The following is a 16005-nucleotide window of genomic DNA, read 5'->3' as shown; positions in this document are numbered from 1 at the left end:
ATCGATATGTAAGGGAATTTATTAAAAATATTGAACCTTATGTTATGATTATCGATTAGATACATGTAGAACTTTTCATTTTCTCGAAAAATTATAACCGCACTATAATCATCTACAGACCAATTGCAAACGATTTCATTAATTATATTATATTATATTGATAGTTTGTTGTCTAAACTCGTATTGATGGTTTGGCCAGAAAGACAACTTTTGTCTACGAACGCCACCTGACAGACAACCACTAGACGACATCGCGTTTCTGGGGCGAGTTGCGTGCCCAAGGACGTAAGAAATGTGCACTCAAGCGCCAGGGGAAAAACGGTACCGGCAGGTATCAATATTCACTAATATGGCTGATTCTGCGGTCGGTTGCAGTTGGTCATAAGCGTTTGCTCTTGCCACTGAGAAAGAGCGCCATATAATGTGTCGTTGATTAGAAGTTTTGAACAACCCCAGCAGTGATGATAAACGAAATAACAGACGAAGATGCTGTCCAAGCGACAAACGACGACGCGAGTGAGTGCAAAAGGTGCGCCGTACAGCTCGGCTACTGGACGGATCCATTCATTTCGCTTTTCGTTAAGCAGACTAACCGCAAAGCGCCTGAAATAAATCGTGGCTACTTTGCAAGGGTCAAGGGGATCGAAGTATTCATCAATAAGTTTCTCAAGGTCGGTAAAAAAACAATCACTGTTCAATAATTTCACCCAACCGTCACCCATTTTTGACAGTTCGTCAGTTGACATGTCAATACTGCATCCATTATAACCTAGAAACTTATAGAGGTATGTATTGCACATACAGCTGATCGTCGGTGCTGCGCAATTCGAATATTCACCGCGCAGCGTTTGTCACGTCTGTCCCAATTTCACGCTGCGCCACTTTCGTGGGAATATATGGGACAGTCAGAATTAAAGTAAACAAACTTTACCCTTGGCTTGGCCTTGGCAGAATTCGTTGCCAATTTCTTCCCCCTCGCGACCGCATCAAATTATCACCCAGGATCTTTTGTTTCACATTTTTCCTTAAATTCCACCGAAAGAATACTCAGAAACCATTGCGATTTTCAGTAAATGCTATACTCTTAGAAAATAAAAACTGTTTTCTGCAGTTTCCGTTGCAAACAACTGAACAAGTGTTCCTAAAGTACATGGATCCTCTTTTGTGTAGAACAAGTTGGATAAAATAAAATGATAAAAATCTTAAACCAATTATAGATAATTATTCTATAACGCGGAGAAAAAAAAAAAACGCTTGACAACCGAATCAATTTGGAAATTTGGCAAGAACTCCTAACTTTTTTTTCTTTTTCACTTGAAACGCCATTCCTGAAACATTAAATTTCCACAAACCTAAATCACTTGACTAATGTCTGACACTGATCATTCCATATCTGAACCATGTTTGTTGGTAACATTGCTTTCACTGATAATTGTTCAGGATCTAGAAATTGAACAAATTTTAGTAATACCGTGAAGAATCCATCACGCATTGACTTGAATCTCAATGAAAATGCGAATTTTAAACAACTTATATAATTGCTAAATCACATAAAAAGTCACATTAGCAATTCAATTGTTCTCATTATGTCACATAAATTTTTATTCCTAGAATCTATAACGAGTAATGTCTTGCAAGAAACAGGATGGAAAACAATTGTTTATTTCATTTATATTCAAGTCATAAACTACCGATGAAAATGGAAATTGGTTTGTGTTATGCTCATCTTTTTTCAAGCATCTTAATAAGAGTTGCTTACATCGCTCATGTTGGTTATTCTTCAATTTCAAACACTGTTTTCATTTTTTTAGTATTTTCTTCATCAGCACTCACAAAGTTTTTCTGACTGTCATTAGAAGAAGTTTATTTCTTTTATTCCATTCCAAAAGCCATCTCCACTATTTACACTTTATGATGGACATCAATTTTTCAATATATACAGCAGTAGAAACAAATTCATTTCAAAAAGATTCCAATAAAGAGCCTCCGCAAGATTAAGGCACACTTATTGCCCATTTTCAGGTTCGAGCGAATGTTTACAAAACAAGGGCCAAATAATACCTTATGATATCCTTATGTTCAGGAACAAATTTCAGTCTGAGTATACAAATGCTTCCGTAGGTATGGGGGAGCAAAGTTGTTAAATTTCCATGTATTCGGCAAAGCAGTCATAACAAAAAAATTCAGATTGGAAAAGCGACCTTGATATTATCATGTATTTTTTAATGCTGAATTCTAATCTGATGTAAAAAATATCCATATACTCCTAAAATGATTCAATTTTATTTTAGGCGATGTCTTTGGCTTTATTGAAGTATTTTGTGGGTATACGGATATGTTTGGCGTGAGATTAGGATTCAACATCGAAAAATACATGAGAATATCATAGTTGCTCTTCCAAATCTGACTTTTTTTTTTGCGTAGCTGTCTTACCAAATATATGGAGATTTCACAAACTTAGCGCCCCCACGTCTTCCCGTATAAAAATTTTGCCTGAGTATTAGAGTATTATAAGGTATCATTTGGCCCTTGTTCCAGAAAATTTGGAGCAGAGCTCAAAATGGGCAATTGTTACAGATGCTCTTTGATCAAAGCATCACGCAAAATGTCCATTCAATAATTGTTTGATAGTTATCTTTTGCAACTACATTATATTGCAGTTCCCATATCCAGTTCTATTACCAGACAGTGTTTCGAATTTCCTATTATAAAAGTTGTTTGTTGAACGTTCATTTTAAGTATCCAAATACTCATCTCACTCAATTTATCTGAATAACAAGTATTTCACTGTACGAATAATATTTCTTTATATCTTTGTTGGCGTTGAAGTTCGTAACGCTGATTTAACGATGCATTTTTCAAAAAGTCGTTCTTTCAGTGCTTTGCAATTGTTTTAAATTCTGTGAACAATAATAGAGGAACACATAATCATATTTTGCAATTTTATCTTTTTCAAAGTAATTCTAGATTTGCTAACTTGAACTTCGTTGTTTTTATGTACCTACTTTTATTCCAGATAATTTATCAAACTTATAATTAGAAAAAAGAACTAATTAATCGTTGAATATTTGGTCGAAGAATATCACAGTACACTATAAAATTAGCAATGATGAAAATGCAACCATAAATTTTTACAATTGTTGGACAGATGTCTGGAGAGAAGAGTCAAATAATTAATTTGGGTTCTGGATTTGATACGCTCTACTGGAAACTGAGAGACGCCGAAAATAGTCCGCAGAATTTTATAGAACTTGATTTTCCGAGCGTCACATCGAGAAAATGTTACCACATCAAGAGACATAAGCAGCTCATAGATAGACTCAATACTGAAGGTATGTAATAAAAAACTTGTTCAGCAACAAGTTAATAAGTTACTAACACTAAAGTGCTAATAATAATTTACTTGTTTATTTTTTCAGATGGTGAAATAAGTTTCTCAGCGACAGATTTGCATGCAGCTAATTATCACCTGATGGGTATCGATTTGAGAAACATATCGGAGCTGGAAAACAAGCTTGCTCAAGCCGAAGTGGACTTCAGTTTGCCGACGTTGTTTCTCGCTGAGTGTGTGCTTGTTTATGTTGACAAAAACGCAACATCTACTCTGCTCCAATGGATAGGAAAAAAGTTTGCCGATGCACTGTTCATCAATTATGAACAAGTCAATATGAAGGATAAATTTGGAGAAGTTATGCTCTCAAACCTACGAGGTCGCGGTTGTCTTCTGGCTGGAGTCGAGGACTGCGAAAGCTTAGAAAGTCAGCAAAAAAGGTGAATAAAAGATTCTAGCGTAGCTGAAAGGCGAAAAGGTTGATGTCTTTATTAAATGTTCAGTCGATATTTGTTTGGAGAGCTAGATATTAATAGTGGAGAAAAGACTGGAATCAGTGAGCAAGAGGATAATTAAAGATTCCTCATGATTGATAAAACAGTGATACAATGTACTTTAATCAAGAAAGCGATACGATCTGTATCATGAGAGATCAGTACAACAACTGAGGCTTTACATAATCGAAAGAATACATAGATGATATGTATAGATGATACAATATACCTGAAATATTTAGCTGAGCTGTTTCAAGGTGTAACACAGGCAAGCTGCTAGCTCCGAGGTAGAGAAGAGCAGGTAAACAGTGCACGCTAATGTGTATAAATATGGAGGACGATTCTAAATAGCGATTGAAATGAGAATGTAATGGGTACAAGACAATACTGTGACATGAATTGTCGCGACTTTGCCGAAATAATATGTCTTAATAATTAAAGAGTATCCAGCGTCATGAAATTTCTATGAAACGAAATGATAACATGTGCTGTTTTCGAACAAATTCTTCAACTTTTCGTACATTTTTCTTCACTGCCATTATTATTAGGTTTTGGGCAAATTCATATTCCCCATAGTCCGACTGTGCAATCTCCATTTGTTAGCTTTAATTTTTTCAGCTGGAGAAATCTGATCAATCGGTCAGGTCTCTCCCTTACACTTGGTCGGTTCTTTTTGTATGTATCATTGATAGATAAAAAACATTATTTTCACGGTAAATATGTTTGGCGTGAAATAACGTCCGACAATGTTAGTTTGCATTATCGAGGAAAACATTGATTTTTACGATATTCCTGAAGCGGCCTCGAACTTAGGTGGAAAATCAAAATAGCCTCTGGTAGACACACTTGAAATTTCATTTCGTCTCTAGACAGACTTTCAGAGGTCGTTGGATATCCAATGTCATTCCACGCCAAACAAAATGATTGCAAAAGCTGCTGAAATATAAACTCCTCATCTTCATATAAATTCTAATAACCGAGAATTTAGCCTACGCATATATGTGGGTGTGTACGTGTACTGCAAAACGAAACTGATGTAGTATGCTGTGAAAACGAAAATTGTGACAACTATAACGGCGGGATAATTTGTATAATCAGCCACTAATTCCTCAACTAATCGATATGCGAATAAAGGTCTATGCAATCAATAAATAATAATGCGTCAAAGCTAAAAAATTTCAGCTAATAACCATGGCCATCTTCAGATCAATTGCAAAGCAATTCCGCAAATAAATCTCATAACTTTATTGTTCTGCAGTGTTAGCTTTGATTTTTAATAACATTTTTAGGAGTGTGTTCACTGTGTTCTTCACTAAAATCAATTTTTTTTTTTATTTATGTATCAATCAATGTTGATTATTCTTATTTTGCATAATTCAAACTCGTTAAATATTATTATTTCAAAGTGTTTTTTTTTTTAAATGAAAATTGCTCCTACTATTCCTATTACATGGTCTAGTCGAGTTATGTATTATTTCTACTCACAAATAATCATTTCTTCTCGCATTTAAGATGATTACAGTTGGGTTTCTTGTGGAGAAGTGACTAATTTGGATATTTTGGCGGCCGAAAACGGTGATAATGTGTCGTCAACATAAATGCTAACCGGTGATTTTTGAATTGGACAACAATTTGTAAGTAGCAGAGCAATAAAAGTTTACTCTTAACCCTGTCATTCGATTAGGGATAGTAATTCGTGAAAATTTGAATGAAATGAAAACACGACACGTTTGGCGAAAGTAGAAACAAGAAACACTAAGGAGTGCCAAAAACTAACTACAGAATGGGCAGAGATATCAGTAACAATCTATTCGAGCATATTGACTAGCACCAAAACATAAATATTGTAAAATTCAGTTCTGAATTATTTTGCAAAAGACCTCCGAAGATGGATGTTGTACTTATAGTTAGCCAAAACATAATGAAACTATTAATATACATCGAAATAGCTGAACTACTGCATATATGAGGTATTCTCTGTTGAAACGCGAATCTTTTGTTTGTACCATTCGTAAGTCAATATTAATACTATTTCTTGGAAACCCAACTATTATTATTCATGTTCAATGCTGACTTGAACTCCAACAACCATAATTCGCTCCCTTAAATCTAAATTTGCATCAACTTTGCTTTATACACTTTACATATTACGAGTGTATGCTCAATCATTAATGATGAACTGATGACATATCACGCTTGAAATGTGTGATTTAATATAAAAAAAAAACAATGATGAGATATTAAGGAATACCATAAAATAGGAATCAAAAACACAAATAAGTGATGCACAAATAGTAAAGTAGTGTGGCGAAATTTAGTGCAAGTGCAAGTAATTGTCACAGATGAATTATTGCCATACTGAATGACTGAGTTGAGTAAGAAATAATGGATGATGAAGCGATGATGGATCTAGGCTGTCTAGAATGGTGATAGCCAGTAACGAAAGCAGCTGCGCGATACAATGGAAGGAGATACGCAACCTAATGGCTTCTCAAGATGAAGCAAAAGACCCTGTGATTATTGGCGAGTATAATTTATGCGAGAAGTGAAGAAAGATGCGACGTACGCTTGAAGTTTTGAACGTTCATTTTAAATATGAACCGGCTCATACTATGCTACTTATTTTCCGATCGAATGCTTTCCAATTTTCCGTCCTTATGGAGCTCCTGTATTGAATTTGTTGACACATCCTTGACTTGATGGCAGAGTTGTGCCCTTTTGGTGACTCGCTCTTGGTGTGTGTACCTATTATCTCCCATCTATAGTTGAGTAATCCAATATCAATTTCATTGTGCAATTTCGATACTATTCCCTAAAATAAATTTTGCCATTCATTGGCAGTTTCGAATTATCAAAATATGATATACTCCAAATAACCGACGAAATGCTTGATTACAGATTTACAATAAACGGTTGGGAAGGTTCCAACGCCTGGACGATGGTTGAAGTTTATGATTCTCTGCTATCTTCGGAGCGAACACGGATAGAGCGAATAGAAATGTTGGATGAACAAGAACTCCTCGTTCAATTGTTGCAGCATTACTGTATCGCAGTTGCTTGGAAAGGTCCAACTTTTAAAAATATTTCTATAGCTCAGGGCTAGTCCCATCTTTTATTCTTAAGTTTCATATTTGTCTGTCGCAAGGGTCGTGTTACACCAGGTATTTAAGTATTCGAACTGAATCGTGTAAGATGTGTATATAAAATAACATGTAAAATTAAAGAGAATTCGAAGGAATAATAATAATAATGATAGTAACGATAAATGAACAAAACGATGCGTAATGGTTTTTCACATCCTGGATAATTTTCTCCGGTTCGGCCAATGAAAAACGGTGACTTATCTGTTTCAATCAAAAGGTTTGAAGTTGTAGTTTAAGTTAGTTTCCTATATTGAGTCATTTCGTCCAATGGTTTTACTGGAAACGAAATAAGTATCATGGATAAGCAATATGATGCTAAGAGTTTGGCAGTCAGCAGTAAGTTTCCATTAAATTATGCAAATATAGGTAGATAGTTTATTCTAGGAGTAAAATACAAATACATATAAATATGAGATATCCATATGTCCTGTTGACACATTTATCTGTGAACAGGCCTAGAAATGTTTCAAAAGCAGTAACGGTACAATAATTTTCTTGAAGATATATACGTTTCATCTTAGAAATATACAAAAATACAGTATCTCAATAGTTTCTTATTAATTTTCATGTCTTCGCTCAGTAATGCTTCTAATTAGCTTCTAATGGCAGGCTGTTGAAAAGTTTCATTGCACAATAAGTATGTGTCTTATGTCCTTTGTTAAGGCCCGTTAATTAAAAATATAAAGGTATAGACGATCCAGTGCAAGTTACGAGACTTTGGTTTCATTATGTAGAATTGACGCATTACGAAGATGAAAGAGGTCTTTTGAAACTAAATATGGCTTACTTGGCAAATATAGACAGGCTGATTGACTGACTACGCATATGCAAATCGATTGAACTCCATTGATTGGCATGATTTAGAGTACCTTTAATAAGGCTGGATTTTTATAGACACCGAAACACAGCAGCAACAATTTGTCGCCCATGAAAATGCACATCAATGCGACAGCAGAATGTTGCGCATCAACACACGTCGTCGAATCAATGCATTCTATTTATGCTTACATTCGGGGAAATTGAAAATCTAGTATTATAAGAAAAGTTTTATTTCCTATAATGCATATTAATTGTTATATGCGTCGTTGACTGAAGTGTGTTAATTACTATACGTCATCTCCAACCGTGTTTCAAATAGTGCGCCCAACTTTCGACAAGTAATGACAACGTATTGGCACAACTTTTTTCAACGAAACTAGTTTGCTTCAATTTCAGCTGAAAAGAAGTCTTCGGAGCATGTCTGGAATAATCCACAAGTTCAAATCAATTGTTTTTCTATGCACTGTAACGACCGGTGCATCACACCGGCACCTGCCTCGTTTACACGGAGGAAGTAGATGGGTAAGAATTAGGGATGGTAAAATCGATTCCGATTCTACCCGAGAATCGATTCTGTGGTCAAAAAACTCGATTCTTTAGATTCGATTCCCAGTTATCAGAATCGATCTAGAATCGATTCTTAGCGATCGATTCTATAATTTATTTTAAAACCGGAGTAATGACACTATAGCATCAATATTGAATGAAAAAATACTAGTCTTATTAATGTTTTCAAATGTTACTTTTTTAATAAAATATAATATTTTATAAATTTACATTTTATTGTACCTTTAACCTTATTTTACAAGTTTTATTTTAAAAAAAAAAAATTTATAAAATTTTAATTAAAAAAAAGAAAAATCTTACTCAGAATCGATTCTTTAAAAGAATCGATTCTTGAAATTGATTAATCGATTCTGAGAATCGAAATCTCGGAAAAAAGAATCGGAATCGAGAATCGATTCTTCAGCTCATGTTTCCATCCCTAGTAAGAATGGGTAAGAACACTGACAGTATCCGAAATTATCCGAATCCGACCGAAGCGGCGAGACAGGGAAACCACAGATTTAAGGTGGGATTTCATGCATAGCAAAAATCAGGAGCAGTTTAGTAACTTACTAGATATTACTAACATCTGTCTAGTGATTTGACGCAGCACTAGCGCTGCTCGTATGTTTTGTGCTTGTTGCTCTGCTATTCGGATGAATGAACTTCAATCAGCAAAAAACTGCTGTCACATGTACCAAAATTACAGAACGACGGAACGGAGCAGGTTTCATTTGTCTCATTAGATAAAGCTTTTATGGTAACTATAGTTAATTATTTTATAAAATAAAAGTCGACCCTCCGGCACTCCGTTCCGGAATTTGAGTACATGGGAGTCAGGGAGATGCAAATATACGACGAAACAGAACATGGAACTTGTTATATACACCTATGTATACAAGTATAATCGTAAAAATACTTATGGGACGGCATTCGTTGGCACTCATGATTAATAATCGGACTGTGTATAACCTCTTCTTTCGTATTTATCTATACTACTCCTGTAGACGCCGTTAATAGAGCGTTATAATATGCGGATACCAGACGGTTCCACCATTCCGTATAAATACGACAATGAATTAGTGGAACACGGACTGTAGTGACTTTTCCGTCCATTTCATTCGGTCATTCCGGATTCCAGTGATTCGGCCCTACATGGGATGACACCTTGACTTCGCGGAGTCAGAGACAGTACAAGCGACGAATCGACGCCGCAGTCGAACGGAGGAATGGTAACGCGGCTTACTTCTGGGGATATTTTTCTACCTTCCGTTGATCTGGGGATATGAAAGTTTCCCGCAATTACCAATTAATCCCTACAAAAAGTCGTACCGTATCAAACGAACCAATGACTGTAGGTAACTCCTCGCCCGACAAGATCCCATAAGGTACATGGAACTCACTATTACTTGCCACTAATATTTCCAGCCTTCCAATGGTATTCATCTGCGCAAATCAATGAGAATTCGCTGATGATACCAACAAATTTCTATTGATTTATACTCACAGAGCTTAAGTCCGGTACAATTGAACTTATTTATCCGCTTTAAATTGAACCTTTTTTCAAATATCAATAAATCGAGTTTTGTCTTGAATCTGTTTCTGATAGTATATCATGCAGATGGATTGACGTAATTGAGAAGAATATTGCGACTGTAGCCAAGAGATTATAAAATGAACCCAAATAAATGGAGCTGCTTATTTTTGAGATTGAAAAGTAAGTAAACATGCAAAATTACTTTACGGTAAATAATATACAACATACACACTAACTGTATTTTCAGGATACAGATAGTGGTCGGCGGGGTAATACGGGGGCGGGGGCAAAACAGGACAGACGTCAAATTACGTAAGACAATGCATCAATAATGAAAGAGTAAGCAACGTTTAGTGTCTTTCACCGGCCGCCACAAATCGCCGAGTCGCATTATAAATCATGGACACGCTCCTGCCGTTACACAAAATTACGAAAATTTATCGTTTTTTCTATAATGTTCCCTCTAAATAGTTTATGTAACATTGATGTAATATTTTAACATAATAATTTGAACATAGGTGTTAATGTCAGCAGAAATTAGTGCATCAGCAAGTGAGAACATGATTTTTCAATTACCGCGTGTATTTCTGTCACAATTCTTGTTTTTATTTTAAATTAGCTGCTGGGGCAAGTCGGGACAATGCTATAACCGATACCCCATCTTGAACCATGCCATATTCGTAGACCAAATACAGAGATACCGTGAATTTGTATCCATTTGTCTGTATGTCACTGTATACTAAATATTATACTAAATATTGAATACCTCTTGTTTTAGGATGGTGAGAAACTATCCCCACTAGCGTTTCCCATATTGCCCTACAGAGCCAGTCTAGTCGGGTTAAACCATGTATATGTCCTTCTTCGATTTTTTAATTTTTAGAATGAATATTGATCTAACCTTGAATGCCAATTGTACGACTGATTGCCAAAGATAACATATCTAATTAATACAATATTTAAATTGTAAAAATAATGTGTTTTATTTATGTTCAAAGCTTCCCTATTACTTTGACATGGTAGACTCGACAACCTGAAATGACTCGAGCAGTTGTTTGTTTTGAAGCAAAATTTGAAAGCCACGGTCATGGGATTTATTTTCAAATGAGAGTCACTGTTGTGAACTATCACTTCGAATCGCTTCGATGTGGCAAATCGAACAAATAGGTTGACGATATTGCCAAAAAAAGATAAAAAGAAATCAGGGAGTCCGCACGAAGGACAAATATTGGAAATGAAAGTACGTTTACTTATATTATATGTATACCGAAACGTCGCCCGGCAAACCTTTCGGTTCAATCCGCCTTCGCGTGAGCCATTACGTCTATACAAGTTCATATTTACATCGTTTCAATAAGAGCAATTCTGCATCTACTGGATATTTGAATATTTTATTATGTTAAAGAGGAGAAAAAATAGTTCGAATTAGGACGCTTTTCATCCCTAAATACTTAATTTCAGCTTGACCCGAATTTCTAGTAAATAACATTCGAAATTCTTGTTTTGTACACACCATACAATGATATTGTGACTTGTGTAGTAATAGATTTTCTATGGATAATAACAATATATTTGATGGAAATTGGATTGTACAGGCTGCTAATATGTTTCACATTATAACTAAATTCATTAAATATGGAATGTCGAATATTTTTCCACGTGAATTCTTTTTCCGTGTAACAAAGCTATAATAATCCTCATGTGCATTGAAATTCTAAATTTTTCCTTTGTACAGTTTTATAGTACTAAATCAGGTCATGCAGTGCTTCTTAGGTACAACGCTGCAAACAAAGTTTGAAAATACGCAATGTATATCATACGATTTTTGGTCGTTATGAATTCACCCCCATTGGTGTACCTATATTACTTTGCACATAGGTATTAATACATATTACGCAGAATTAGAAATGGTGTGCATAAAATATCTCTCTCTTTGTTTGCGAAATGGAGAATGTTTTGAAAACATCTTCTGAATCGTTAAGATGAATGGGCCACGAAGTCTGAATCAAAAGTTCGAAAATCAAAATAAACCGTTTACAAAATTTCCATCATTATGTTATAAGTGCCATGCAATGATAGTCAACTTGGATGAAACAATATCCCACTTGTTATTCGAATAAGGATTCTGAACAAGGTCGTATAAGACCAGCTGAAGGTATCAACATTTTAAAAAACTGTTTCACAAATAAAATATTAAAAATGATTGAACTTTGGTATTTTTGATTCGATTTTATGATGTTTATGAGCTTATTTTGTTCACCATAGACTCTAGGTAGGTATATGGCATAGAAGCCTCCGGAGATTACCATTAAAATCAGATAAAAATACTAGAGTTTAATCACTTTGAACGATCTAATTATAAAACCTTTTTCTTTAATTGTGAATAATGTCTTGGCCTGGGTTAATAGAATTTCCTCATACTAACATTCATTTCAGTTACATGATATGAAGATGCTGTTTCATTCGTGTTCACAATCATTGTAGCAATTCGCGTTACCGGAGATTCTGCAAACAGATTGCCCTATTTTCATAACTTTTGATTCGCACAGTGGAGCACATTCGTCCTTAAGCCACACAGGTAATTTCCCGTCGCTCCTCCCTGAAATCCATAATCCTGATTCTCTGCCACAGACTGTGCACATTGTCATTACGCATCCGAATTCCAAAACGTATTACCACACAACCTCAAGTTACGGGCATGTAGGTGCGTGGGTCAGGGTCAGAACGCCTGCATAGGACTCCTAGCACCGTTACGAGGCTCGCGGTATAATCGGCGAAGGGTGGGTACAGTCTGGCCAAAGACTCCGGCACCACCGCGTCGCGAAGCGTCCACCCGTAAATTTCCCATAATCCCCGGGAGCGCGCTGCGCGAGTCAAGCATCGCTGCAGCAGTCAAACCTCGAGGGTATCGGCAGGGGGATCCAGCGGCGGGAGAGAGTCGATTTCGGCGCGCCTCGTTCCGCGCAGCCAGTAATTTTGCAGTGGGCTGCACTCCGGCGTCCGGGCCAAGCAGAGCCGTGGGTGGCCATGGCGATCGGCTGCAAACCCCGCCCCCTAAGGGCGGAGCTTCTCGCCCATTGGCTGCCACCCGGCCGCAGGGAGTTACGTCCGCCTATGGAGAGCGGCGAGCCGAGAAGCGGAGCGTGGCGTCACTCACCACCAGCCAATGCCATCGGCCGACGGGCGGGATTGGCGGTGGTGGGAATGGTGGGAATCCCGGGGGCACCTCTCGAACGAGAAGGACCTCTCCCGAGTCCCGGCGTCGCGCGGAAGGGGGAAGAACTCGACTCTTGGTACCAGGGGCACTTCTCGGTAGTGGGTACTCATCGCATCATCTACTGGTTCCCGAAGCGCCTGGGCCGGGCCGCCGAGCGACGACGACCTTATACGAGACGGTCGAGTGGTTTCTATAAGCGGTTGTGAGAGGAGTCGTGAGGACCTCTCCACCGCGGAGAGTGCAAGCCCAACAGTCCTCCATTCATCTATCCATCCGACCATAGGACCATCCATCCATAGCCCTCAGCTTCTCTGGCCAACGTGTATATCCTCCGCTGAGAGCAAAGTTGGGTCTACTACATCTCTACCACTGCACGGCCCCCGAACCGCGAGTCCAAGGACTAAAAGACTCCACAGGAGTTTTCAGTCGGCCGCCGGCCGGCCGCCGGCCACTCCTCATCACCTCCACCAATTAACCCCGTCTGACCGTTGTCTATACCTGCAATTGTTTTTACTTTCGTTGACCTTCTCCGATCATGTCGTCGCTTAATTCCGGATGTCGGTCCTCCTCGAACGCGAGACTCGATCTACTTCGAAACTGCAGTGAATTCCGGGATTAACCGAAGATCAACGTACACGCTGGTGTGGAGTTTAAGTGCGCGGTTTCGACTTCAGCAGCTGTGAACAAAGTGATCTCGAAGTGTCTGTAACCTACTGTCATCAAATTATATAAATTAACTTGTATAAGTACTAGTGCGCGGTATTTGACGTGAATTCCCGAAGGTTCTGCCAAACCGTCACAGTGTTAGAAATGTGGAAAGTTGATCACGACTCGGTGATACGAACGTGAGATAGGTCGAAAGCCAGGCGTGCAGCTTGGGCGATGCGTCGGGAATTGAGTATTTAGCCGGAGCCAGTGTCCGTACTTATTCGTGTTTTGGAATTGTGAGGTGTGAGCTCGGATTTGCGGGGTCGCTGGTAAACAGTTGAACGAGCGGAACGAGTCTCGGAAATGAGCGGTAGTGGAGGTGGTGGTGGCGGTGGCCAAGGGAACAACAACGCGGCTTCTTACCACCAGCACCATCAGCAGCAGACGCAGCTGGAGCAGGCCGGCCTGCTGCCGGACCTGAACGGTGTCGACCTGGCTATGAGTTTGTCCCCAAAACAGCACCAGTCCCACGTTCAGACAGGCGGTGGCGCGCACACGACACCATTCAGCGTAACCGACATTCTCAGCCCGATCGAGGAGTCCTACAGGAAGCTGGAACTTGCTGCGGCGGCAGCGGCAGTCGGCGTCGGGGTCGTCACCCACCCTCAGAGTTCTCCCTACACAAACGCCTGCGGCGGCCGCGTCGCCGGAAACGCCGGAAGCTCCAGCGCTAGCAGCGGAAGTCCGCCGCTCCACGGCGGATCCACTCCCGGCGGATCGACGCCCGGTCCTCCGTTGGGGGGTGCTGGTGGTAACGGTGGTATGGGAGCAATGGGCAATCCTTACGCGACCATGCAGCTCACTTCGCAATATCAGTACTGTGCCGCAGAATTATCACCCTATCATCACGCCGGACCCGGCGGCGTCGGCGGAGGCGCCACCGCCTCTGACCCCATGAGGTCTTCTCATCATCATCCATGGTACGCGCCCGCGCCACCGGCCACTAACGACCCCCGATTTGCCAGTGAGTACCGATAATAGATTTCTTATCTGTAATCTATCTAATTGCCCTCAACTCGTACCCCATGTAATGCTGCCGTATGGATTCGATTTTGTTGAGTGATCCTCGTGATCTCGTAACCTTCGTACTAATTCCATTGGCTACAAAAGCGACCAAGGAAAAAATGGGTAGATGTTGTTCTGCAAAAGTTCCGCATACATAGGTATATCTATGGTATGGTAAGCAGATCATAGATTTATCGCAGAAATATGCCCATTACTATTCCAATTGTCTGAAACAATCCTTATGCTCTGATTATAGTCATATAGCACTCCAATAAACAGAGATATGAACTGTTCACTAATCCTTTTGCCGTGACGGCAGGTTCATCTTTTAGGTACACCTTACGTGAATCTTAGCACACCCTTTTCGTTGTGAGAAAACAGGTCTCGTGTAGAAATTTTAAATAGGCACTGGCCAGAACCTGTCAAATTTTCCTTGTTTCGAGCCAGATAATGGGCACGAAAACTATCGAGCTCGAATGACGATGTAACGTAACGTTCTAACATGAATCTGACCCGGCAGTGATCAAAATCTTTGAATAAGTCCTGATCGGGCGTTTACCAGTAGGGCTGGTGAAGCCCCACCTAATCAGACTTTGGAAAACGATTCATTGGATTAGATTTTTAAATTACGTAACAAATTTCTCAGGTTTGATGCAGGTGGAAAGAGAATGCTACTACAAATGAGTAACTTAAATCTGTAGCCAGATATCCATAGAAATAATATACTGTGAAATAATATTTCGTACGAGTTTAGAACTGGATGATCTCACCTTATCAGAAATCATCTGATGCTTTTATCACAAGAACGCCAACGATTTCAATGACTTTTGGTAACTGCTCTTGGTACTTGTAATGTGTCATGTTAGTCAAAATCAGATAAACATGGCCGATGCCAAAAGTCAGGCTTTGTCTAGTTTGCCTTGGTAAGTAGATTCAAGAGAAATTTGGCTTGTGACAAGTCAGGCTTTCCCTAGTTCGCCCTAATCAGAAGTTCTAAATAAAACCTGACCAGTGCCAAGTTGAGATTTGGCTAACTCGAGACTTTGACGAACTTTGACGAGATTTGGCTACTTTACCCGGATGAAATTTGACCAGCATCAGGTCCGTCTTTGCCGATTTCGATCCGGCCAATCAATACTCATCGAACTTTGTCTAGAAGTCAAGAAGACTGGTTCAATTTCTGCATGGAGTGTGGACTACTACAC

The 16005-nt window shown here is 38.9% G+C and overlaps 2 protein-coding genes and 1 long non-coding RNA gene across 3 annotated transcripts in view; all 3 read left to right on the top strand.

Moving 5' to 3' along the window:
* Window positions 1-337: 337 nt before the first annotated feature.
* Window positions 338-7100, top strand: LOC124220666 (leucine carboxyl methyltransferase 1). The gene is made up of 4 exons (XM_046629891.2): window positions 338-671; window positions 3149-3332; window positions 3420-3771; window positions 6724-7100. Exons 1-4 carry the CDS (start codon window positions 462-464, stop codon window positions 6926-6928), a joined length of 951 nt encoding a protein of 316 aa, XP_046485847.1. The 5' UTR covers window positions 338-461; the 3' UTR covers window positions 6929-7100.
* Window positions 7101-8799: 1699 nt separating this feature from the next.
* On the top strand, window positions 8800-10825 carry LOC124220668 (uncharacterized). Its single transcript, XR_006883644.2, has 4 exons — window positions 8800-8859; window positions 9475-9721; window positions 9943-10050; window positions 10118-10825. It is a non-coding gene; the product is annotated as an uncharacterized lncRNA (long non-coding RNA).
* Window positions 10826-13191: 2366 nt separating this feature from the next.
* LOC124219336 (homeobox protein Nkx-2.4) overlaps window positions 13192-16005 on the top strand; it is a 43119-nt gene continuing 40305 nt past the window's right edge. The window contains exon 1 of the mRNA XM_046626731.2: window positions 13192-14759. Coding sequence (XP_046482687.1) covers window positions 14099-14759 — 661 coding nt within the window. The 5' untranslated portion in view covers window positions 13192-14098. The remainder of the gene's footprint in view (window positions 14760-16005) is intronic.

This window comes from Neodiprion pinetum, chromosome 5 (assembly GCF_021155775.2).
Source record: "Neodiprion pinetum isolate iyNeoPine1 chromosome 5, iyNeoPine1.2, whole genome shotgun sequence".
In the NCBI taxonomy this organism is placed as follows: domain Eukaryota; kingdom Metazoa; phylum Arthropoda; class Insecta; order Hymenoptera; family Diprionidae; genus Neodiprion; species Neodiprion pinetum.
The sequence above is the reverse complement of the archived record's forward strand: the minus strand, read 5'-3'. Positions and strand labels throughout refer to the sequence as shown.